This window comes from Juglans regia, chromosome 15 (assembly GCF_001411555.2).
Source record: "Juglans regia cultivar Chandler chromosome 15, Walnut 2.0, whole genome shotgun sequence".
Classification (NCBI taxonomy): Eukaryota; Viridiplantae; Streptophyta; class Magnoliopsida; order Fagales; family Juglandaceae; genus Juglans; species Juglans regia.
Window position 1 is genome coordinate 19616738 of NC_049915.1, and position 26674 is coordinate 19643411.

The 26674-nt window shown below is 35.7% G+C and overlaps 5 protein-coding genes across 11 annotated transcripts; 2 read left to right on the forward strand and 3 right to left on the reverse strand.

Moving 5' to 3' along the window:
* Nucleotides 1-20: 20 nt before the first annotated feature.
* Nucleotides 21-1512, reverse strand: LOC109000897 (temperature-induced lipocalin-1-like). Its single transcript, XM_018977943.2, has 2 exons — nucleotides 943-1512; nucleotides 21-429 (listed from the first exon to the last, which is right to left on the reverse strand). Exons 1-2 carry the CDS (start codon nucleotides 1312-1314, stop codon nucleotides 247-249), a joined length of 555 nt encoding a protein of 184 aa, XP_018833488.1. The 5' UTR covers nucleotides 1315-1512; the 3' UTR covers nucleotides 21-246.
* An 8651-nt stretch (nucleotides 1513-10163) lies between these two features.
* LOC109000903 lies at nucleotides 10164-12476 on the forward strand. Its single transcript, XM_018977956.2, has 3 exons — nucleotides 10164-10498; nucleotides 11476-11499; nucleotides 11940-12476. The coding sequence occupies exons 1-3, from the start codon at nucleotides 10300-10302 to the stop codon at nucleotides 12239-12241; spliced, it is 525 nt and encodes a 174-aa protein (XP_018833501.1). The 5' UTR covers nucleotides 10164-10299; the 3' UTR covers nucleotides 12242-12476.
* A 763-nt stretch (nucleotides 12477-13239) lies between these two features.
* On the forward strand, nucleotides 13240-13677 carry LOC118344651 (calmodulin-binding protein 60 F-like). Its single transcript, XM_035685674.1, has 2 exons — nucleotides 13240-13435; nucleotides 13515-13677. Exons 1-2 carry the CDS (start codon nucleotides 13320-13322, stop codon nucleotides 13621-13623), a joined length of 225 nt encoding a protein of 74 aa, XP_035541567.1. The 5' UTR covers nucleotides 13240-13319; the 3' UTR covers nucleotides 13624-13677.
* Nucleotides 13678-17132: 3455 nt separating this feature from the next.
* Nucleotides 17133-22856, reverse strand: LOC109000914 (two-component response regulator ORR23-like). 7 transcript variants are annotated; one of them, XM_018977966.2, is made up of 7 exons: nucleotides 22416-22856; nucleotides 22155-22303; nucleotides 21528-21680; nucleotides 20896-21300; nucleotides 20730-20806; nucleotides 18930-20201; nucleotides 17133-17406 (listed from the first exon to the last, which is right to left on the reverse strand). In XM_018977966.2, exons 2-7 carry the CDS (start codon nucleotides 22300-22302, stop codon nucleotides 17296-17298), a joined length of 2166 nt encoding a protein of 721 aa, XP_018833511.1. In that variant the 5' UTR covers nucleotide 22303; nucleotides 22416-22856; the 3' UTR covers nucleotides 17133-17295. The 7 variants fall into 7 exon arrangements, with proteins under 7 accessions (XP_018833511.1, XP_018833529.1, XP_018833521.1 ...); XM_018977984.2 differs by having other exon boundaries at nucleotides 17145-17406; nucleotides 22662-22856; XM_018977976.2 differs by having other exon boundaries at nucleotides 17145-17406; nucleotides 22548-22856.
* Nucleotides 22857-25644: 2788 nt separating this feature from the next.
* Nucleotides 25645-26656, reverse strand: LOC109000943 (glycine-rich RNA-binding protein 3, mitochondrial-like). The gene has a single exon (XM_018978017.2). The coding sequence runs from the start codon at nucleotides 26613-26615 to the stop codon at nucleotides 25911-25913; it is 705 nt and encodes a 234-aa protein (XP_018833562.1). The 5' UTR covers nucleotides 26616-26656; the 3' UTR covers nucleotides 25645-25910.
* Nucleotides 26657-26674: the final 18 nt, after the last annotated feature.

Sequence of the window (26674 nt, forward strand, 5' to 3'; positions counted from 1 at the left end):
AATTCAACCACTGAAAACTCTTTACAGCAAAAACAAACTGAAAATGTCTCAGATGAGAGGTTTTATTGCTGATATTTCACAGATCTTAAACTACATAATCCATAGCCCAACTTCCCCAAACATATACTTACTGTACAAAACAAGCAAATCAACACGATATATCCAAATCTGGAATCTGGATGGTGCTATCAGGGTCTTTTGATCTTTTATTTTATTGAAAGTTAAACAGAGTAAGCACATATTGCCCTATTTCCCAAAAATTGATTTAATCCACCAGATGCCTTTGGTGTCATTAGGGCCTTCTCCCTCTGGTGGAGGTTCACTCTGTGGGGTCTTCTTGAGCTTGCTCACATCATACCCCTCATCTCTTGCCCTTTGAACTAGCTGATTGTATATCTCCTCTTCCAGATGGGTTTGCCTGCATAATATCTAAGAAAACACCACCCGAAAAGAAACAAATTACAACACAAACCACAGAGACGAATTAGATAAAAATCTGAAGAAACCTTATAAACTCAGAAGAAAAGTTTTAAACATAAACCTCACACTATGCACATACACTTAAACATGTTATTTTACTTTTTTACACATAATAAAAATGATTCCAAACATGTTTGTGAATAAAATAGGATAAAAATATAAAATGACATGTTTTTAAAGTGATTGTATAGGATGTGAGGCTTATGGATAGCACGGCTCAACTTAGAAAAAGACAAAATACAAGAAGCCAACTTTTTGCAGGGAAATACATATATACAAGAATCATAACTATAAAAATCCAAACATTCGGTGTGAAAAAAAGTTCTTCAATTTATAACTTGGAAAAACTGAACAACTCTTGATTAGGAATCAACAATAAGATAAATAACCACATAAATATCTATTGAATGAAAGAAAAAGGCATCAAACATTTAAAAGGGATAACAAAAATCATAGGCATACCCAGAGAGACTTCCTGGCAGGCTGGCCAATCAAGGCAAACTGATAGTCATCATCAAGGAACAAAACCCAGTAGTCACCCACCACAGGGATGATGGGCAGGAATGGTGGCACATAGAACTTGACTTTGAGCTTAGCTTCATCGCTGTTGGTATCAGCCTTGTATGCAGTGCCCTCTATGTAGCCTCTTTTGCCATCATTCCAGGTCTCATTCAGCACATGCACTGTCCCATCTTCTCTCAAAGTGTATGTAGCCCTTGTATTCACTCCATTCTTGGGCTGGAAACTTGATGGGAATGAGGCTATCTCGTACCACCTCCCCATGTACCTATTTATGTCTAGCCCCTTCACCACTTCCATCTCTTTGTTTGCCATTGTTTATGTCACAGTGTAGAGAGAGAGAGAGAGAGAGAGAGAGAGAGGGTTCTGGAAGTTTTTGCGTAATGGGACCTGAGGGATTTTGCAGATTCAGGTTGTTGCTGTATGGGATTTGAGGTATGGAGGACACGGCTGAGCTGCGTTTGGAGTAATGTGATGCGATGCGAAGAGAGACGTGGAGGACTACGAGCCTTTCGTCTGTTGCGCGTAAATTGGGTAACTGGCAAAGATATATGATTGGTGCTACTCTGCCGCCAAGTGCGAGTGCCGCGCAAATTGTAATTTTTTTTTCTTATTTCAAATATTTTTTAAATATGTTTAAACATTTTTAAAAAATAAAAAAAAAAAATATAATTTTAATTATTAAGAAAAAAAACTAAAAAAAAAATTAAATGCAGGAACTGTTAAAATGAAGGGACAAATTAAGAACGTATAGTAACATTATTCAAGATATATGAGAGTTTCTTGGCTGTTACAGTATTCATAAAAGTCATAAAATAAAATTAAAACACTTCAATTGATAGGGAAAATTTTTACATTTATAGGCAATTATGTCATAGCGGTGGGATATAAACAATTTTCTTTGTTTGTTTTAAATAACTAAAGTGAGGGATTGTGACGTTAATGTGGATGAGAAAGAAACAAATGGGGATGAGAGGATAGGCACAAATATATGGATATGTAGATCAAGACTTGAAAGCTCTTGTGAGTGAAAACTTGTGCCCATAAAGGGACAGAATGCTTACAATTATTGCCATCCCTTACATTTTGTGCCCACATTATATTATTAATTTTTAATAATATAAGGTACGTGATAAGATGACAATATCACACCTCATTATTTCAAAATCCCTTAATAATTACTCATATAGTTTTCCAGTCATAAGTTATTTGTGATCTTAGTCATCATCACGTTTTAAATTTGACAATTGTGTGTTCAATCATCAATAGAGCTAGAAAAGGTACCTAAGAGTCCTTCCCTTCTCTAGAAGGTTGAGGTAGCGTCATTTCTTTCCCTTTGAAAGGTGAGGCGGTGGGTTAGGGCAATCTGGGATATAGATAAAGCGATTCTCTAAAGTTTTAACAAGATGACAGATGAACAAGAAATCATATGGACATGATTAAGATTGACAGAAACAGAACAACTTGAGATGAGTTTGACAGAGAAAGAAACAAAAAGAGCTGAAGCTCGAGGTCAGAATTGCTTAGTTATGCTAGTTCTATTGGAGAAAAACATTAACAAGGAAGCATTCAAAGCAACCATGACCAAGTTGTGGAATCCATAAGGATGGATAAGTTTTAAAGACGTAGGGAATAACAGATATATAGTGGAATTTCATAGAGTCATAGATATGGAAATGGTACTAAATGGTAGACCTTGGACTTTTGATAGATACCTAATCTGTATTCAAGAATTTGACAGTTATACCTCCACAAATGAAATGAATTTTAACTCAGAAACTTTTTGGATTCAACTTCATGGGCTGCCTTTTGCTACTATGACTTATGAAAGGGGGAAAAATTGGGAAATCAATTGGAGAGGTGATAACAGTGGATGTTGATGAAGAAGGAATGGGATGAGGAAAATACCTACGGGTTAGAGTAAAGCTAAACATCTCAAAACCTTTGCCTAGAGGTATAATGATTAGAATTGAAGGAAAACAAAGGTGGATAGAATGCAAATATGAGAGATTACCATTATTTTTTTTTCTGTGTGGTGCTATAAAACATGTTGACAAAAAATGTGATCTGGAAAAAAGTAGAAAAAATCTTACAAGCAAAGGTTCAGTCCAATACGGTCAATGGTTGGGGGCCTCAAATACCAACTTTAATGAGGAGGGAGAAAAAATGTTGGGACCAAAAGGAATGAAGCAAGCTCAATCAAGGTTGCAGTTTGGACCAGAAGAGGCACTAATTATGGGTGGGCTTACTACTGATGTTCAGATGAGTAAAAGTGGTAAAGACATAAAAGAAAAGGTATGCAGCAGCAGGGAAGCTCCTCCACAAGTTGATAATGATCAAGTTATACAGGAATTAGAAGATCTCCTTCAAATACCTGAAACTTTTAACAAGGGAGGTTGGGAAGGTGAGACCAATAACACTTTGAGGGAAGACACAGAGCCTAGTATTACCTGTCTAGAATATGAAGCTAGAACAATTCAACCAAGCAATTTAGTTACAATACTAGAGGAACCAGTGATTAAGCAGACAGGTTGGAAGAAAAGAGCTAGACAATCACACGAGCAGGGTAATTGACATGGATCCTATGGACACTACTCAGCTAGATAATGTTTCAAAGAAAAGAGACATAACAAATGTGAAGCAGGTTGTTCAACAGGGTACTCTCAAGAAACACAAAAATACATTCAATCCTATAAGTGTTCAACTCAGGACCAAAAGGTGGTGACTGCTGAGCAGCACCACCTAAAAAAATGAAATGCATGAGCTGGAACTGTCGAGGGCTTGGAAACCCTCGATCAGTTCATGAGCTTCATCTTTTGGTGAGGCAAAAGCACCCAAATGTAGTCTTTGTGATGGAAACTAAATGTAGAAGGGAAAAAATGGAAAGAATAAGAAATAAACTGGGATATGACAGAAGTTTTATTGTAGATAGTAAAGGTTTCAGTGGCGGAATTGCTATGATATGAAAATTTGAGGATCAGATTGAATTGGATTCCTACACTAGAAGCCATATTTCTATGAATATTACAGTACAGACTCTGGGAAGATATGGCTCATCACTGGGTTCTATGGAAATCATTGTACAACTCTTAGAGAGGGGAGTTGGCAACTGCTAAGGCTTTTGAAACTAGTAGATAATAAACATTGGTTTTGTATATGTGACTTTAATGAAATTCTATACCAACATGAGAAGTTTGGAGGGGCTTTGAGACCTTATAATCAGATGAAGTCTTTTGATCAAGCTTTACAAGATTCTGAGCTGTTGGATATGGGTTATATAGGACCTAAGTGTACTTGGTTTAACAATAGATAGGGAATTGAATTTACCAAGGAGAGATTGGATAGAGTGATAGCAAATCATCAGTTCAGTAACATGTATTAAGACATTCAAGTCTACAACACTGCTACCTGTACTTCAGATCACTACATCCTCTATGTCATTTGTAATACTCATTTTACAGAAGAAAGAAGAAAGGAAAAAATGCTCAGATATGAGAATAGTTGGGAAAAAAAAACAGATTGTCAAAGGCTTGTTTTTAATGAATGGATTCAAAGCAACATAAATGATAGTTCATTAGTGGCAGTCACAAAAAACCTGCATAATTGCAGAAGTAAACTTATCAGCTGGAACAGTTCTCAACAGCAAGCCACAAGAGGTCTTATGGAAGCAAAGAAGGCAAGGCTGCTACTTCTACAACAAAGTACGAGAGATGAGGATATACAAGAAACTTACTAGATTAAGCAACAAATGTCTCAGATTCTGGAGGAAGAGAATTCAAAGTGGCAGCAAAGAGCTAAAGAAAACTGGTTGCAATATGGGGACAGAAACACAAGTTATTATCACAAGTGTGCTTCCCAAAGAAGGAAAACAAATCAAATCAGGAGTATTAATGATGAAGGTGGACAGAATCAAACATCTTCTCAAGGTATTAATCAGGTTTTTCAAACTTATTTCAACAAGTTATTTACAACCTCTGATCCTAGTGGTATTAATGAGAGTCTAAAACCTATGCAAAAGATAATACCTGAGCAGATGAATCATAAATTATTGGAAGGCTTCACTTACAGTGAGGTAACAGAGGCAATTTTTAGCATGAAACCTATGGGATCTCCTGGACCAGATGGTTTTTCAGCTGGATTTTACCAACATCATTGGCAGATAGTGGGTAATTACATCTGTGGAGCTATAACTAGAGCCTTAAACACTAATAATTGGGAAATATCAATCAATGATACTTACTTGGTTCTAATACCAAAGAAGAAAAATCCAACTCAAGTGTCTGATTATAGGCCAATCCGTTTGTGTAATGTGATATACAAAATAATGTCAAAGGTGATAGCCAACAGATTAAGGAATATTCTGCCAAGCATAATATCAAAAAATCAAAGTGCTTTTGTGCATGGGAGACATATTGTAGACAATGTCATATCAGCTTTTGAGATCCTACATTCAATGCAGAACAGATTGAAGGGGGAAGAGGGATACATGGCTATGAAAATGGATACGAGTAAAGCTTATGACAGATTAGAATAGAACTTTATAGAAGCTGTAATGAAGAATATGGGGTTTGCAAATAGATGGATACAACTTATTCTCAATTGCATAAGAAGTGTGTCTTACTCCATTATAATCAATGGAATTTCACAACCTGTTTTTAAACCATTGAGGGGCATAAGCCAAGGTGATCCCTTATCACCCTATCTTTTTATTATGTGTTCAGAAACTCTCACTCTTAGCCTTAACAAAGCAAAGAGGAAGAAATATTTTCAAGATTTCCTATGGGAAGGGGGAAGCTTACTATAAATCATATGCTTTTTGCATATGACAGCTTTTTATTTTGTAAAGCTTCCCCCATGGAATGGACCAGAGTGCAATCTATCATCGAGTAATATGAGAAGACCTCAGGATAAAGATTGAACAAAGAGAAGTCATCTATTTTTTTCAGCAAAAACACAAGCAATGACACAGGAGGTTCCATTCTAGACATAACATGTATTAGACCTACTAACTCTTATGAGAACTACTTAGGTTTACCTGCAGTGATAGGCAAATCCAGAATGCATTCATTCCAAAATGTGATTGATAAAGTGAAGAGTAAGATGAACAACTGGAAGTACAAGTTCCTCTCGAGAGCAGGAAAAGAAATTCTTCTCAAATCAGTCATTCAAACTATTCCTATCTATTCAATGGCAGTGTTCAAGATTCCTAAAGGATTGTTGAAGGAACTTAATAAGTTAATGAAAAGATACTGGTGGGGACAAATTAATCAAGAGAGGAAACTCAACTGGATTAATTGGAATGAAATGAGGAAATAAAAAACTGAAGGAGGCTTGGGGTTTAGAGATTTTGAAAATTTTAATATGGCCTTGTTAGCAAAACAAGGGTGGAAGTTATTGCAATTTCCCAACTCTTTAGCTGCACAGATACTATATTTGAAGTATTTTTCTAATTTTGATTTTACGAATGCCAAATTGGGTTATAATCCATCTTATAGTTGGAGGAGCTTGTTAACAGCTAGACCTCTTCTTAAAGAAGGAACAATCTAGAGGATAGGCAATGGCAAATCAGTCAAAATCTGGAAGGATAAGTGGTTGCCAAATCCCACCTCCTTCAAACCACAATCTGGTTTTAATCCACTGTTTTCAGAAACTATGGTTGAAGATCTCATTAATCAACAAACAAGGGAGTGGAACTTGGACTTGTTCAATGTTATTTTCTCAACAGAAGAAGCTGAAAGTATAAAGAAGATTCCACTTACTCAGAATGACAGACCTAATAAATTGATATGGAGAGGCACACGAAATGAGATTTTCAATGTAAAAAGTGTATACTATCTACAAGCTGAATTACAAGAAAGAAAAAGAGGACAAAGTTCTAAAAGGTCACAGAATGAAGAATGGACTTGCATATGGAATCTGAACATCCCTCCTGCTACAAAAAATTTCCTGTGGAGAGCTTGCCTTGATATCCTACCTACCAAGGCAAATCTGTGTAAGAAGAAGATTTTAACTGATGATACATGTCCCTTGTGCTTAAGTGAACCATAAACCACAGAACACATTTTATGGGAGTGCATTGCTGCAAATGACATTTTGGGAAAAAGCTCCAAACAAATTCAGAAAAGTAAGGTATCAAGTTAAAGTTTGAAGAACTTACTAGAGAAATGGTTAACAAGCTTGGGAAAAAGGAAATGGAAGAATTGGCTTTAATTTTGTGGAACATAGGGTGGAGAAGGAACCAACATGTTTTTAATAACATTCTTATTGATCCTAAGACAGTCCTACAGAGGGTTCAGAATATGCAGCAAGATTTGGAAGGGATACAAACTACACCTAATATTAATACTAGAAGCAACACACAAAGATCTGCAACATAGAATCTTCCACCTCCTAATTTCTGTAAGATAAATTAGGATGTAACAGTGGATAGAAACAACAATAAGATTGGTATTGGGATAGCCATCAGAGATGAGGAAGGACATTTCTTGGCCACTCTGAAAAAGAAGAAACCTATGTGTCCTGATCCATTGATAGCTGAAGCTGTAGGAGCACTAACAGCAACAAAGTTTGGAATGGAACTAGGAATGAGAAGAATAATTATAGAAAGTGATTCCAAAAAGGTAGTCTTGGATGTTCATACACACAAAGAAGATGACAGTTACTACGGTCTGATCATCTCAGACATAAGAGAAAGGGTCAAATGTTTTGATAATTGTGTTGTTAGACATGTTTTTAGAGAAGCCAATGTAGTAGCTCATAAATTGGAAAAAAATGCATTACTTATAGCAGACTGCATTGTGGAATTGGAGAAAACTCCTCTAAATCTGTAACTGTTTCAATTTAATGAAATGAGTTATTTAAAAAAAAATAGAGCTAGAAAAAAACATAAAATTATGTTAAAAATATTTTCAAAATAATTAATTATATAATATATTTATTAATAATATTTTTGGAATATTTTGAAAGTTGTGACTTATTTGGAAAAGAGATAAGTTATGGAAAGTTTATAAGATTTATTATATTTTGGGTCTATGTTTGCATCACAAGTCATTCACTAGCTTAGTGATATTGATGTCCTTGGTTTACCTCGAGGGTTGGAGTTCGAGTCACCTTTGGCTAGGGGTGAAAATCGAAGGTTTGGTTTCAATTTCGGTCCAAAACCGAAAAAGTATCGATATCTTGAAATGGTGTGAATCTTGACCGAAACCAGCCTGTGAAGGAGGGAAGGTCGTCTACATCAGTCTCGGCATAACTTCGGTCGGTTTGTCGGCGTCTTTGGTGGCGACGGAGGTGGCTGCGATTTGAGAGAGAGTTTCATATATGTATAATTTAAAAAAAAAAACATTTCAAGTATCGGTTGGTTCAACGGTCCAGTCCAAGCTCAAACCTGGATCGAACCACTGGACATCGGTTTTGGGCAAATTCAACTGCCGGCCAACCTGTTCTATGCCAGTTTCGGCTTGTTCCGAGCTCTAGTGGTCGGTTTAAGTCGGTCCAGGTCAGTTTTACTGTTCCTTGTACAACAATCCTACCTTTGGCCATCTATAAATAGACTCATTGGTCTGCCATTTGAGTATCCTAGAATTCAATATTGAAATTCTCTCTCTCCCAAAATTTTCACTTATTCAAAATTTGTTAGAATCTGTTTGTTCTTGAAAGAACATATTTTTAATTTCTTGGTTGAATAACAAAATCTGAGGGTATTCGGGTCTAATTTCGTGGGTGCATAACTTAGTTAGACAAACAGACTTGTTCTAGACTTAATTATATTTTGGAGACAAATTCGCTTGTAACATGTGTACATACCGTTATTGGTGGGGGCAAATATTGTCTTAAAGATTTAAAACTTGTTAGAATTTGTTTGTTCTTGAGAGAACATATTTCTAATTTCTTGGTTAAATAGCAAAATCTGAGGGTATTCGTGTCTAATTTCGTGGGTACATAACGCAGTTAGACAAATATATTTGTTCTGGACTTAATTGTATCTTAGAGACAAATTCGCTTGTAACCCGTGTGCATATCGTTATTGGTGGGGGCGAATATTGTCTTAAAAAAAGTGACATTATAATGCGATTTGAAGCAAATTTCCTCTCACTATTTTTTGTTTTGCAATCCCTTTTGTTCCAACAAATTAAGGAGAAAAATGAACATATTAATGATACGCATGACAACAATCCAACTAATTATTTATGAAAATAATATTTGCAGTTGTGGAGTACGCAAATATCGTATAATTCTTTTATAAAAAATGAGTAAATACGAGAACCACATGAAAAAAATTAATTTTTTACGCAACACTTACAGACTCTACGTCTGCAAATATTATTTCTCTATTTACTAGAACTCTAGCATAACCACCATCAGCAAAAAGTAAAATAAAGAAACAAACTGAACAAAAAAAAAAAAAAATGGTAAGAGGAAAATGAACGGCCATTATTCATTCCCACATCACATACTTATAATTTTTTTTAGAGTATTGCTACATCTACAAACGAATTATATAAAAATAATTTCACAAATTGATGTGGTTTCATTTAATCTGTTAGATCTATTTTATAATAAAAGTAACTTTATAATCTGACGAACCACATCAAGCCACATCAATTTGTGAGATTATTTTTGTATAATTCATTTGTGGCCAGAGTATTTCTTTTATTTATTTATTTATTTATAGAATGTGAAGATGTTTTTTATAAGTTTTGCTATACAACCTCTACCACACTCCACACTTCATATTTTTTTAAATTTTTTAAATTTTTAATATTTGTTTTTGAGTTTATTTTTTTAAAATTATTTCAAATTTTCTATTTATTATTTATATAATAAATATTTGATAAAAGAAAAAAATAATAAAAATTAAAAATAATGTAGAGTGTGAAGTGTTAGAAAGATGTAAAGATTTATTCATTTTTTATATGATATGTAGGATAATAAATAGTGATTGATAAGAAATAATTTTCAAACAAATAATTAATATGTTCATGGGAGTGCATTAGAACCAGAGAAACTTTGACTTTGGAACTAGTGGGATGTTACCTTACACCAGATTTTGTAATATAATGCTCCAAAAAAAAAAAAAAAGATTTTGTAATACAAAAATTGGCACGACTGAACAAAGGTGTATGATCGGTTGGTCTGGCATGGTAACATTTGGTCACAACTCATAAATGTGAACACTGACTTCTTCAACCAAACACAACAGCGGAGTTCAAAACATGAAAACTAGTACACTTTCTTAACTAGCCAAGTGTGCTCTAGATCTCACTTTCTCACAGAGAGAAAAAGAGAAGAGAGAGAAAGATGTCAAGGCGATCTGATTCTGGGGTATGCTTGAGGTTTTGTTTGGTCGTGTTTGCAATCGTATCAGCTCTGGGAGTGTGTGGGCCGGCTCTGTATTGGAGGTTCAAAAAGAGTTTACGGCTTGGGAGTACCGCAGCCTCTTGTCCTCCTTGCATCTGTGATTGCCCCCCTCCTCTGTCCCTTCTCAAGATTGCTCCTGGTATAAATTCTCTCTCGCGCTCTGGGTTTCGTCGTTTTTAATTTGGTTTTGGTGTATTTTTTGTGGGATGCTGTAAAAATCTGTTTTTGATTGGTTATATATTGATTGAAATGAAATTAAGCAGTACCAATGTCATGAATTTGTGTGTTTGGTTCGTCGTCTTGCTGATTTTGGATTAAGAGCTCTTTCTATTTGTTTGCTACCCGATTGGTTTGAGAAAGTTAAACCCAATTCAGGTTTGGATTTGTTTTCTTATTCAGTTTCATTATGTGCTGCCAAACTCGTCGATTTGGGGCCTTTTAATAATCTCGGATTCTGAGATTTCTAATACCTGCCTCTTTTGAATACCTTTCAATTTGTAAATTCCAATTCAGATTAAGAGGTGTATTTCTGTTTGCATTTGCCTGTGATTTGGATTTTGGTCCTCTTTGTTCTTGGTAAGGTGCTTCTTTGTTGTTATCACTCTGGTAAACTGAAGAAAGAATTTACTGGCTACTTTTCTGGATGCTAAGGCTATATCATATGTCAATCTGTCTATTGCTTTCCAGCTATTTGTGATGTTGAGATTATAAGGGCGGGCTGAAACAAAAATAAAATCCAAATGTTTGATTCTAGATGAAGAAATGAAGAATAGCCATTCGTTTGGCAAAAGTTAATAATAGATCTAGGGGTTTGCTTGTCAAAGTTGTTTCATAGAAAGAGGGTTTAATTTATTGAGAAATCTTCTCTACATGCTTGTATAAGTCTTCTTTTGCACTTGTTTCCTTGCATTATGTTTCATATAGCTGTCTGCAACTTCTTATTCCAGGGTTTGCACAAACTAGTTTGGCTATCAAAATTGCTTGCAGATCTGAAATTCGACTATTGATTTTCTAGTCTTTTCTTTTTTTCTTAACAGCCCTATTTGCTCTATTTGGGATAGGATTGTTGATTGTATACTAATATTTTTCATCTCTGGTTTTGGTGTTATTTTGCAGGGCTAGCTAATCTCTCCATCGCAGGTTAGATTTCATCCTGCTGACTCTACTTTGTGAAGAAATTACCATAATTTTATTTGTGTTTATCTATATTCTGTTAAATTATTGAAGAATCTCATTTCATCTAAACAGCTTATTTTAGAACTTGTTGATATGAATTTGATTTTTCTAACCACGGAGCTCCAACCTTATTATATCCATTTAGCTGTTTGCTAAATGGCACTTTTCCTGGGTTTCAACTCATTTTGTCCTTTCTGTCGGGTGTTTCTTCTTGGCTATTTCGATTCTAATGCTAGAAAATCTAAACAGCTTATTATAATATACCCCAAATCATGCCATCTTCCAATAAAAAATTTTAGGATATTCTTCCAATGGATGTGATTGTTGGCACTTACTGCTTACAGAATGGTTATCTTTCTAGTTGTTAGTGATATGAATCTGATATTGATTATGCTAATGAGCAGACTGTGGAAGTAATGACCCGGATCTCAAGCGAGAGATGGAGAAGCAGTTTGTTGACCTTCTGACAGAGGAGTTGAAGCTGCAAGAGTCTGTTGCGCAGGAGCATGCTCGCCATATGAACATAACCTTTGCTGAAGCTAAAAGGGTGGCTTCCCAGTACCAGAAGGAGGCAGAAAAATGCAATGCTGCTACTGAAACCTGTGAGGATTCCAGAGAGCGGGCTGAGGCATTGCTGATAAAGGAAAGAAAGTTCACTTCATTGTGGGAGCGACGTGCCCGTCAAATGGGTTGGGAAGGGGAGTAACTGTAATCTATAGAATTTGATATATTTGATACAAGTGTTTCGGACCACCAGCAGTGAATTTTTTCACCCGTGGTATTTATAAAAGCACGCAAGCAAGGTGCTTTGAGTTGTCACCTTGTCGAAGCAGAAATGCTCTCTCTCTCTCTCTCTCTCTTGCATTGCCATTAGATGTCATGTATACATTAACGTTAAATTATAAATTACAAGGTGATGGATCTCTCAGCTTTACCACTCACTAATATATTGCAGTTCTGATCGTCTTGTTATTTGTTAAGAGAGATGTTGAAGGGGGCTGTTTGTATTACTTGTTACGAGCATTTCCTTCCTGGTTAGTAATGCAATTTCGTAGGTTGGTTGTCGTGTTTCAATGTATTTTCAGCTTAAATTTAATGACTTTAACCAACTTGGTTTCCAGTTTGAGAATTTGAATTTTGAATATTAGATTCAGATATAATTATGAATGTCATTACCGATTAGCATTAATCAAGCTTGCTTCTTGTTACTTATTCAATAAATAAATAAAGCTTGCTGCTTGCAGTTCCAAAGGGTGTATAGTGCACCAGCATTTGGACGAGGTTAGCTTGAAAGGGAAAGCTATGGCCTAGCTTAGGTGGTTTATTGCTCTCCTGAAGAAACAGGCCCCGTGATGCATTTTCCCGCTATCCAAACAGGGCTGAATATCCAGATACGTGGGGTCGTTTCTATCTCCTCAACTGTCAACCGATTGACTTTCTTCATAGGAAATACAGTCCAATATTAGATTAGATGGGAATAAAAGCTTCCTACACCATACCGAAAAAGACACCAAAAAACACGGTTTCAATTTTCAACGTTCATGCACCGACACAACACAGCTGTGACGTGGTCTTTACTTTTATATATACACATGCATATACGATATATGCATATATATATATACAGGACCATACGTATTACATAAAAGTTTAATTTAGATCTTTCCTAGACTGATCAATCAGATCTATCATACACTACCCAGATCCAAAATTTCTCAAAATATCAGACATTTGTTTTTTGGGTGAAACTTGAAGCTTTATTGCTTCTGTGAGCTTTTGTAGCAATGGAAACTTCAAGGAGTAATATAGTGGAGAAGAAAGGCAATGAGCGGGGAATATTGGAGGATGATGCAGTGGATGTTCCTGGGTCCAAGAAGCCAAAGTTGCCGGCTTTGGCAATGTTTGTTATCTATAACTGATTTCCCTGAATGAGTTACTCTTTTGAGAGTCCATTTCTTAACGTTCAGCTTTATGTGCAGTGTAATTGTGGAAGCTGTGAAGGTGTATAGTTTGCAGAGACTTTGCTCATCTTTGGCGCCTCTTCTCCGCAAATTTGTGAGTCGTGAAGTCATTTTTTTTCCTTGTTGAAAAAGAAAAAACAGAATTCTCTATTTTTGAATATGTTGTTCATTTAAATTAATGTCTATTAAGTGCAACAAAACTGCTGTCATAGGTGATAGCTGTGCATTTATCTCAATCTGATGTTTCGGATATACATTTTGGGAGGGGGATGTAATTTAACTGAATTGCTCTTCTTCTTTTAGCTAACCCTTAAATGTTTGGAGTTTACACACACACACACAGAAAAACGACTTTCTTGTCCTCTTTATAACGATAAATATAAAATTATTAGAAAGAACTCTTAACAGTGGCATACATATTCAGAGTGCACTGGTCACTGAATAGATTCTTCATTCATATTAATCAGGATTCTTTTAGTTCTGATTACTATTCTTTGTTGTGAAAGACATGGAAAAAATAAAGTAGGAAGCACCACAAGACATATCTTCATACTTCTCTTCTTTAACATGGTGACCACTCTTATATGGAGCTATTCCATCTCCTAAATTTTAGGATTCCAAAACCAACAGAAAAACCTCTAAAGGTATATCCTCATGGATGTGAGCCAGCATTAAATTGTTGATATCTTGACTGTTTCTTTATATTTTAACTCCATGAAATGGAAAATCTTAAAATCAGAAAGCAAATATGGCTCTCTAACTAACTTATTTTACAGTTCACATGTGTAGGATGAGGCCACAGTGAATTATGTCTATAGCTTGCTGCTCTAGTTTGGTTAGCATTTTTTTTACGCTCTCTTTTAGTAAACAGCACATTCATTTAGAACTTCATACAGATTTCAGTGGATACACTGGTAGAATATGATAGCAAAGTCTTGAACTCCCTTGCCAGTACTAAGAAGAAGATAAGAGCCTCAGCTGCACTTGCACCTATAGCTGACCACAAATATGCCTCAGATCAGAATAGTATGACTATTCAGAACAGACAGCAGAATATCTCTGAACCGGGCACACATTGCCACTATAACCACCAATCAGTCCCTTGGTTGATTGAGTTTCCCTTTTTGAGGTCTCGTCAAACACCAGTTATGACATTAAATTACCAAGAAGAATTCTCAAGCAGCATAGATTGTATGTCACTCGGAACTTCTACAGTTGGGGGGTTCATACTTTTCAAAAGATCGGTCTCACCCAAGGAATGGTCAAGGGTCGGAAGATCTTTTTGCTGAAGAAATCCGACTTAGGAGTGCAGAGATGTTGGTGAGTGATGATATGCAGAAAGCAAATATGGCTCTCTAACTAACTTATTTTACAGTTCACATGTGTAGGATGAGGCCACAGTGAATTATGTCTATAGCTTGCTCCTCTAGTTTGGTTAGCATTTTTTTTACGCTCTCTTTTAGTAAACAGCACATTCATTTAGAACTTCATACAGATTTCAGTGGATACACTGGTAGAATATGATAGCAAAGTCTTGAACTCCCTTGCCAGTACTAAGAAGAAGATAAGAGCCTCAGCTGCACTTGCACCTATAGCTGACCACAAATATGCCTCAGATCAGAATAGTATGACTATTCAGAACAGACAGCAGAATATCTCTGAACCGGGCACACATTGCCACTATAACCACCAATCAGTCCCTTGGTTGATTGAGTTTCCCTTTTTGAGGTCTCGTCAAACACCAGTTATGACATTAAATTACCAAGAAGAATTCTCAAGCAGCATAGATTGTATGTCACTCGGAACTTCTACAGTTGGGGGGTTCATACTTTTCAAAAGATCGGTCTCACCCAAGGAATGGTCAAGGGTCGGAAGATCTTTTTGCTGAAGAAATCCGACTTAGGAGTGCAGAGATGTTGGTGAGTGATGATATGCAGACTTCAAAATACATATAGTATGGGAGTCGGTGTTGAAATGGGGGCTGGTTTTGGTCTTGCAGATGAGGCTTCTTTCTCTTGTAGTGTATATCTCTGATAGATAGGACATTTCAGCATCAGCATGGTCGGAGCTCAGGGAAAGCTGTTGTTGGATGGCTTAAGCTTAAAGCCGCTTTAAGGTGGGGGATATTCTCAAGTAAGAGAGCTGCAGAAAGGAGAGTTCAGCTTACCGAGCTAGATTGACTTGAATCCTTATCTATTTTGATCTCGGGTTCTAGTGATGATATAATATGGTGTCTTGGAATTCGATGATTTGACTGCCCCGAAGACAGATAGAAAGATGAAAGATTGGGATTCAGGCATTTGGATAGAGGGGCTTCACACGATTTCAGTTGTTCTTGTCCCTGTTGACTTTATTCCCACCAAAGAGTATAAACGAAAGGAGATGAGAAAGAATAGTCACGTATCAAATTGGATGTTTCCATCTGAACTGCGTTTAGATGTTAAGTTAAGTTGAGCTGAGTTGAGCTCTTTATAAATATTAGTGAGTTGAGATGGTACTGAGTGCTGAGTTTTATGGCGTCTACTTAAAATGAGTTTCAATATGTTTTGATGTTAAGATGAGTTTAGGTGTATTTATAGAAAGTTGAAAAAAGTTGTGAATTTCACGTATAAAGAAATGTTAAATTGAAAAGAGCAATGCTAGATACAGTCCCCATTTGGGGACTGCAATGCAAGCTTAGACAATTTTATCTTTAATTTTTTTAAAAATTACAAAACTATCCCTCCTAAAATGATGCTTTTTCTCATTTAATAAGGGGTCTGTACATGCAGTCCCCACTTGGGGACTGCAAATAAAATTTCTCAATTGAAAAAGGTTGTAAGTTTCACGTGTAAAAAAGTTTTGAATAAGGTTGTAGGTCTCATGATGTAATCCTTTTCAATAAGGGAAACACCCCCTTGCTTATATTTATCAGTGTTTTGTCTTTGTATTAACGGTATAAATCCCGAATGCATATAACAGCTTAAGACTGTCGTGGGGGGTTTTATTTATTTATAAAGTCTCATGGTGAAATTGCAATAGGTTCATTTCTCCAGATGTCAAATAAAGTCTCTCATAATGTTGTTTTCAAACATGTCACCTCAAAGTTACATATTTTTCTCAAGTAAGAATAAACGTGTTTTTTATCTGTTAATTCTAAAAAATCATATTGTTTTAAACCAAACAAGATAAATACTACCTTCTTCCCTAGAGCGGCTTCTCTGGTGTTGCTTTTGCTTGTTTTGGGATGATTGTTGAGGACTTCCACCCTATTGAATCTTGTATCTTTGTAACTACTTAGTTAATCTATGTTATACTTATCTTTCAGAAAAAAAAAAAAAAAAAAAAAAAAAAAAAGATAAGCCATTTTTGTATGGACATTACATTTATATATGTTTTCTAAAAGGGAAATTATTTATAAAGACTTGAAGTGTAAAAGTCTCACTCCCTTTTAAAAAAAAGTAGGCAGATATGAAACCCACATGAAAAAACTTTTTTTTTAAGGTGGGCTCCACTATTTTTCAAAATGAGTACATGAGATTTGCACACCCTAATATTATATTTGGCATTACTTCGGATAGGGTAACCAAACCATCTTTTATTTGTTGATTCTCATGCCATTTTTTCCACCAGCAACAAGAAGAGAAGTCCAAAGAATTAATGAAAAAAGTCTGATATTATCAATTGCAACCATAAAATAGCTTTCAGTAGCAAAGAGAGAAAAGTTAAAAATGTCAACACAAAACGGACAAGGTAAATAGATAATGATACAATCTCCTCTTAGAGGAATAAATTTATGATGTTGATACCCTTCAATTCTCTAAGAATCGGAAGTCTCATATACAAGACCCAAGAGAGTAAGCATCAAATCCGAATTCCCCACATCACTCAACATTGTCTGATTATGTTCCTGCATCAGGTGCACATCATCCTATCGCAAAATGATCAACAGGAATAGAATACTAAGTTAAAATTATAAAAGGCCATGGATAAAACAGAGAATCATGTTGCAATAAATAATCAATCAAATGAAAGATACAAAGAACTTAATCGGAAGGACACATCACATACGACCATAAGAGATGCATTACGAATATCTATTTACCTAGCATTATCACAAAAGCAAAATCTTTAGTAAATGATCAAACTAGGGCATCAATAAAACAATCATCAATATGTCAAGAACATAACAAAGAGGAGTGATTAGTATGTAGTCAGATCTGCTTTGATGAAATGAATAACTTCTAAGGTGCTGGTGGATATATCAGGGAATGTTTCAGTTACCAGGAGGTTCCAAGAAAGGTTTGGGGCATCCTTGTCCTAGATAATGCAGGAATTCCTGCGTTGAGGAGTCGCTGGAACTTCTAGTGGACTCCTTGGGTTGTGGTTTCAGATTGCATTTTCAAGGAAAGAATAAGAGCTAAGAAAGGTGCTTTGTTTAATCAGATGGCATAAGATGTAGGCTTTGACAGAATGTGATAAGTCATTGAAACTTGGTTATAGTCGGTCCACATATTTCCTTTGTAAATGGTCTTTATAATTTTGCTTGTCTAGAATTTCTACGACACCTTGGTTTTTGGATCTTGAATGGTTGAAACCACCAAGGTATCCTGCAATGTTATCATGGTATTCTCCATCACAAGTGAGGGCTTGTTAATAAAATTAGAATTATTTTATTCTCAAGTCGGTATGTAGAGCACATCATCCACATCGCTTAAATGATAAATTTGATTTTTAAGATTTAAATTTTAAAATTTATCTTCCAAATCAAATTGTGCCATGTAAGCATTTTATAGTGTGCTCTACACACCGGCTTGAGAATAAAATTTTTCATAAAATTATGGAATTCCGCCCTCTTCCAAAAGGAGGAAGAAAAAGACTTCCAAGAATGCCTACTGTTTTTTTTTTTATAAATTCAATGCAAGTCATAATGAGGCTCATTTCAGTTAGTCAATTGGATAAGATGCCTTCTCTAATTACAAGAATAAAGATGAGCCCTGGATGCTGAAAGAAGCATCAGACAGGATCTCTCAGTACCAAAAATACATTTTTATGACTGAAGCAAAGATGGTTACAAGGTATGAGCTCTAGATTTGAGAACCAAATAAAGCTGCCTATGTCAGTAATATGTGAGCAAGTAGATCAGCAAAAAAGATTCCTAATAAGTTGGAAAAATGAGAACTTCCGCGTAAAGTTCTGTTGATAAATATTACTACCCAACATCCCATACATGTGATGACCCCCCAAGTATGTATCAGTAGAAGACATGCGATATATTTCATGTGAATCATTAAATTAAATTTCTTGGCATGATGAATCAAGATTACAACAAATCCAGAAGCTTAGCTACTCTGAGTCTCAGAATCTGACATGAAACCCTCTTAAAATTACGACTTAAAGATGTGCATGTAGAAAAATGAAATAACAGCATAAAAAGAATGATATTAATTATACCTGTTTCGTCACTGTATTCACTATATCATCCAAAGAATCATAATTGTTTTGAATGAAACCATCCTGCGACTTTGTTTGCTCCAAGAGGAAGTTCTCATTGATCATCATCTTTGAGTCCAGAGCAGTTTTCTCAACCTCACCGTGTGGACCAATGGATAAAGCACCACCATGTAATTGGGAAATCAAAGACACATCAAAACTCTTGCAGCAGATTGCATTATTTTGGTCCAAACTGCGGCCCAAGGGACTTATTATACCATTGGCAGAAACCACAGAATTTTTGGTATTGACAGTGTGGTTCAAGTTTTGATTGCAATCCTGTTTGTGTTCTTCCCATCTTTGCTTTAATGTGTAATTCATGTCCTGTACAACATTACCCATCAAGCCTTCTTGACAGTGTGCATCTCCTCTTGAATCCTCTAGAGGAGCTGAAATTGCACTTCTTGAAGAAAAATCAATTGGGCCGTTTGTAGTACAGGGGCCAATAGAAGATATAACAAAGTTATTATAAGGAAATTGATTGTGATTAAAAGGCTCACTCAATGGTACAGCATTTGATGAAAATCTGGATAACTGAATTGCACTCTGCCAGCTTTCATTATTACTATGATCCAAAAAATTAGAACAACCCCCACCGCCAATGTCAAAAGTGTCTGGAGTCAGTGAAGCCACTCCAAGGGAATATTGATTTACAAATGCTCCCCTGTCATCCGGTAACTGTGGATTCCCTTGTAACACCAAAGGATGGCTTGAGGCACCGGGCAATAAACTAGTTGAGCTACCAACAGTCACTCTGGTGTCAGAGAAGCCGTTAGAGACAGCTGTAAAACCTCTTGAATCCTTGATGGGATTGAAATCTCCAGTGGAGGAAGTGCACTTGCTCTGTTGCAACTGAGTCAACTCTAATGATGTCAGAACTCCTTGAAATAAACTTGCACTTTGGTTTGAAGGTAATGGAGTTGGTTGGATCTGCCCAAGAGTATTGATGGAGCTGCTCAAGTTTTGACCACTCGCTTGTACAAGTCCAGAAGAAGTAATTCCACGAAGTACCAAACTGGCATGGGAGTTTAGTCTACCAAGCATCTCCCCTGGTGTATATGATGATAGAGCTGAGCTCGAGAGCCTTCCAGATCCAGCCAAAGAGTGAAACTCCCCGAATCCATCTAGTGAACCCATCCGCATGTACGAGGAATCTGCACCACCCAATGCAGCAACCATACTAGCTTGCTGTGCTGCCACACTGTTGATTCTTTTCAGGTAGAGCCTATATTTCTGAAACATAAGATCTGACAGTAAGCAAGGTGCCACTGCAATGTAGAATATTTTTATTTTATAGGAAATGTAGGTTCTTAAGTCTTCTCAGATGTCCCAACTAAAGTGCGACCTATTTTCATTGGGCATATGTACCCCACTTTCTTTCATGTAGGCTAAGCTTCTTCCCAACTAGTTGGGGCACAGGCATGCAATATATTTTCTAAAATCCCCAAATTGTAAAAAACTACTGCTGATCAGGACAACCCTATCCATGATTAGAAAAGTCACAAAGTATTCAAATAAAAATCTACATATTCAACAAGAAATCAATTCCTTTTGAGATTATTGTTCAATTGTTTCCAAGTGCTTCATGCCATATCTTTGACAATAGTAACAGCCTTCCAATTCACAGTAATATTCCATCTAACCAAATCTAATGCTATTCATGGGTCCAAAAGTTTTCTAATTCAACACCTCTCGCAGTCTTGCTATCAAGGCATAAGGATATTTTATTTACTTTTGAAAGTGAAGAAGAATGATTTATACCTGCAGATGGCTTGCCACATTTTCCCTTGTAAGTCCTTCAACATTCATTAGATCAAGAATTTTCTTAGGAACAGCCTCTGCATTAGAAAGAAAATGAGAAGGAATCAGGCATGAGTATATTCTGGCAACAAATACAAATTATAATATCTTTGTAGCAGAGACTCACTTTCGAACCCTAATTGATTTACAGCTGCAACAAACTTTCTGTGCAGCTCTACAGACCAAACTACCCTAGGCTTCTTCTGATTTGACGCATCTTCATTCTCGTGTTCATTTTCTTCATCATCTTCTTCCTCATCTTCATTTTGTTCCTTCCGCTTCCTACAGAGTTTTCCATCCTGATCTGCACTAAGTGTTGATATGACCCCTAGTCTACTGTCTCCGGCACCATGGCAAGCTTTGTCTTCATTCAGGGAGTTGTTTTGAACCTTGGAGTCAAATTTCTTTCTTCTGATCACATGTTGCCATATGTTTTTGAGTTCTTCAATTCGAACAGGTTTCAACAAATAGTCGCATGCACCATGGGTAACCCCCTTCATCACAAGCTCAGTATCACTATGGCCTGACAACACTGGAGCCACATTAAAAAGACAAAATTAAGTCAAATAAGCATCTCATTCATTGATTCCAAATAGATAATTAAGTTATCTCTTTCTTAGATTGAGCTCTCAATAGAAAAATCTTTCCACTCTAACTGGAACTCTTTTTAGACCTTTCATCTAAAGCAAAATCTAAAGAAAGTTGGGGACACCAAAGCACAAGAAATATCTCAAAGAACAAAGCAAAGCTCAAGCTTACTAATGACAGGGAGGTCCATTTCAAGCCCCAGAAGCTCAAGGAGCTTAAAACCATCCATGTCTGGCATATTCACGTCACTGATAACCAGGTCAAACTTGTTTCTGTTCTCCCTCAACATTTTCAATGCCATAACAGCCTGATTGGTCGTTGTAACTGCACAAACCAGAAATCACATTAAGAAGCCAAATTTGAAAAAATATGAAATTCAAAACCCAGACACTAATGAAAAGTGAAGCATTTTCTCTTATCCTACGATAGAAAACATAGTCTGCATAACTGGAAGAGTATACAACAGTACTTCAACCACCGCTCATTAAAATCAAAGAAAAATCATAATTATACCAAAATGCTCAAAGAGCAAAAGCAAATCCCATTTACGATTTCTAATCTTCTCTTATAGTACAAGATGGATTCTAATATGGCATCACCTTTCGGATTAAAAAAAAAAATGATATGCACAACACCAAATACGAACACGTTTCAATAGAACACATATAAAGCTTCATATAAAAACACGAATTTTGTAAAATTAGAAAACCAACAACAGTTCAAGCACCATCCAAATGCTCCAGAAATCAAGCCAACTCCATAAAAACAGAAAACAATTAAAACAGAAAGGGAACAGACCCTGATACTGGCATTTTCGAAGCAGGGTGTCCAACAGTTTTAGGCAAGTTGGATTGTCATCCACAGCAAGAACACGCATACCCGCCGGGAACCTGTCCTGGTCCATATCTTCAACCACCACACCAGCTCTCTGGTTCTCCACAGTCATTCTGAATTAACAACAACGGAAAGACTCAGACGAGAAACAGAGCACCAAACAGAGACCACAAATAAAAGTTTCAATTTTGAATGTTGGGACTCAAATTTTCAAGCCTTTTTTACCAAACCCAGAAGATAAAAGAACGTGCGCAAGAGACTCAGAGAGAGAGAGAGATCAGAAGGAGCTACTGAGAAAGTGGCTGGAGAGAGAGAGAGAGAGAGGAGATGGGTATGGAGGGTGAGTAAAGGCTGTACGAGATGCACAATGATGGTGATGGCTAGAACAGAGTGAAGGGATTCAACCCAACAAAACAGACATCTTTTCTAGTATTATAGTGAAAGACTTTCTCTTTCTGCTTCTCTAGTAACCTTCGCTGGTAGAACTGTTCTCTCTCTACTGTATATTTTGTCTCTTGCTTTTCTGTTCCAACAGAACTGCCGACTGCGAAGCCTTTGTATTTATTTTTCAATTTTTAATTCCCCTCTATATTATTCATTTGGGCTCCCTCTCTCTCTCTCTCCCTCTCTCCCCAAAACCTTTTTCTCTTTTCAATCAATTTTTAGGTAAAGTCTCTCTCTGTTCGTCTGTCTTTCTTTCTCCAGTCTCTATATATCCTATATGGGAAGTGAAAGACCTTTAGGGTTTTGATAATGTAGGTGTGATGTCCACCACAGTTTCATAGACCCTACCCTTTTTCTTTTATAATAATTAAAAAAATGAATTCATCAATGAGGAATGTTCAGTTATAAAAAATCATAAAGACCTTTGGCCTTTACCTCTTTGTGGCTTTTCTAGGTCAAATTGTACTTTCTAAGTCTATTTCATGGGTCCCACCATTGCTATATTTCATTCATTCAATGATTTTTTAATCATACCCATTATAAGTAATGTTTTTTAGATCAAGAAATGGTACGGTCACAAGAGGGGTTTATATTTTATAAATATAATGTTCATTAATGTTCATGATTACTAATTCCTAATAATTACTTCCATGTTACCTAATTAGAAAAAAAAAAAAAAAAAACATAGTGAAAAATGTCATTATCAACCTTCAAATATTCTCTTACGCCTTAAATGCTAATGATATTTGGAAGGATATTTATAGGTCCTAGGCACGATATTTATGTCACACATGCTTTTTCACATGTCACATAAAAGACAATAAATTTCTAACCTTCGAGATTCTTTTTATCATTTTTTATCGGTAATTATTTACTCTCTCACACTTCATATCCTATAAAAAATATCTCTATATCTTATAAAAAAATTATAAGTGTAGGATGTGAGAGTGAATAGTGACTGATGCATAACATTTCTCTTTAAATTATACTAATAAATCTTGTCATATTATTTATTGTGAGGACCTTTTTTAGTTAAGTCAAAACTTTATTTATTAGTTGATTTGGCATGTCTCTAAGTCATACACATCGCTCTTGTGTCTTGGTGTGTCAAAATATAAGCTTGTAAATAAAATTTTTGAAGAATTTTTATGACTAATCATTTGTATAAAATCAAATAGGTTTGTGTTGGGTCAAATTAGATTCAAGTCATTAAAGAATAAATCTAAATGTAACTTGATTGACTTGAGGTGACACTTTACAATATGTTTTATTTATTTATTTTTTAATGAAATGAGTCATTTGAATTAATTTATAAGTTACGCGGGTTGACTCAAAAGTGACCATGCTAGCTATTAATGTATTCAAGTCAACTCAAATTCAATTATGTCTCATTTTAAATTTTATTCTTTTGGTGTTGAGCTTAAATTATCATTATTTTTTGAATTTGGATAATCTTATTCTAACTTATCCCATTTTCTAACCTTTTATTATAGAACATCATCCTCTAAACATTTTGGAGTAAAATCATCTCACAGTTTTTAAAATCCCAAGTCCTTATTGGGTGTCCAATCCATAATAATCTGTTTATCAGATTGTAAAAAAGTCGATTTTTTTAAATTTAAAATAATGTTACGTATAGTCGTGGAGTGTGCAAGTACAGTAAAATCGTTTTAAAAAAGAATGAGATCTATTATTAAAAAGTTAATTTCTTTTCTTGTAAGTCTTGTATTTATTTACTTTTTTTAAAATGACTGTATGATGTTTGCATACTCACGATTACAAGTATCATTTTTCTTTACGATGTTGGCAACAACACCATAATTAGCCAAACAAAAAGAGCACAAAACTCTCGTCGGTTTTAGACGTTATTATTTGAATTTTGAAGAAGCAATGGAAGACCGTTTCTCACGCAATAGGAGGAGAAGGTGGAGGGAGGAATGAGTATCCTTCTTCCTCTCTTCTCTGCACCCTAAAAGCTTTCCCCCCCGTAACTATAAAAAGTACTACACCACTTGTCATGTGAACTACTTTCCACAGCTTTTTCCACGTTTCTAACTCTCATTCGCTGCTCTCAAGTCCCGAAACTATCGGACCCGATATTTCAGATTCCGGCCCCAGAAAACGAGATGCAGCCTTTTCCTTCTGATAATTAGACGTCTTTTGGTACCAGGATATGTATTTCATCGATTAGGACTTCTCTTCACTTCAAACTTGGGGGACCCACCCATCAAAGACTTTTTCTTTCTTTCCTTTTTTTATTTATTTCTTTAATTCACATTTTAATAATAAGGTTTTATTGAAACAGTTACCAAATTAGACAGATGTTTAATGAGAAATGATATTTATAATCGTGAGTGTGTAAATATCATATAGTCGTTTTGAAAAAAGTAAATAAAAATAAAATTCACATAAAAAAAATTAGTTTTTTAATAATAAATTCTATTTTTTTTAAATGACTGTACGATATTTATGTATTTCACGATTATATGTAACATTATTCATGTTTAATTACACCTATTTTGCACCAATTTCTTTTGGCCAATATATAAATGGGGACAAAAGAAATCATGTGTTAGAGGAGAGTTTATGAAAAATAAATATTTTAGTTATAAATTGATATAACTTAAAGTAATACTGTGGTATGTCAAATTGTAAAATTATTTTTATTATAAAAAAAATCTAACGTATAATCACATGAAGTTAGGTCAGTTAAAACGCCATTATTTAGGTAGTTATAATTTATGAACAACACTTTGAAAAACACTTCATTAAGTTTATTTATGCTATAGAGTACTCGATGTTTCATTCTATTGGAAAATGTTGTCTCTGTTTTTTTTTTTTAGCTTTTTATAAATGAAATATTTGGGTAGCGATGAAGTTGAATATATGTATGTTTAGTGCGATCAATAAAAAAAAAAAGTGAGGATTATCAATAAAATCGAGATTCCGTCTTCTTAAAAAAATTACTCGAAATTAGAGTTTTTTTTTATTTTTTTATTTTTAAAGAACCAAATCCAACAAGAATAAAAGAAATTGTTCACTGTGGAGAACAGGGGAGGACTAAAATACTAATGCAAAAAACAGTTTACTCATAATACAGGGTGGAGAGCAAGTTAAAAGTCCTGGCTATCAGAGGCTTTTTTGAGGCTCTTTTGGCGAAATAACCGGGCTCTTGTGGTTTTCTTCCAATGGATCATCCTGGTTAAAATCTACAGCTACATCACCCATGCTGCTACTCTCATTGCTACCAAATTGATTGACACCATCTGACCCCTGTCAAATACCTCCATCACCACCACCACCATCACCGTAATTTCCAGCAGTACTGCCATAGCCTCCACTGTTCACACCTTCGTAAGTGTTTCCACCTGCATAATTACCATCACCGCTATAGCCACCACTTCCACTACCAGCAGCACCACCTCCATAGCTGTTACTGCCGTATTTACCACCGCCACCTTGATAATTCCCACCAGAACCATACCCACCTGAGCCATATCCACTACCACCAGCATCATCATATCCTCCACCACCACCATAGCCGCCGCCACCCCCACCATATGCATTGGAACCATAGTCGCCGCCATAATTGCCACCTCCAAAGCTGGGGCGAGCCCTATCAGTAACATAATTCACCCTTACATAACTACCATGAAGATCCTGTCCATCCAATGCCTGGATAGCACTGGAAGCCTCTTCACTAGAAGTGTATGTAACAAAGCCAAATCCTATGGATCTACCAATCTCACGATCCATAATGATTCTTGCTTCAACAACTTCACCATATTTTGCAAAAGCTTCCTTAAGACTTTGCTCATCTGTGGCATTTGAAAGACCTCCAATAAGAAGTTTAGAACTTGACATGGACGACAAACATCGTATCGCTTGATAGACTGACGGTTTCAAAGCACAAAATTCAGAGCTGATCTGCTTGCTCGCTCTCTGTCTAAGCATATTGCCAATTTTACTTAGGAAAGCCATTGTAATAACCTTCTCTACTTCGCTGTGAGACTATAAAACCCTAAGGTAGATTGAGGAAT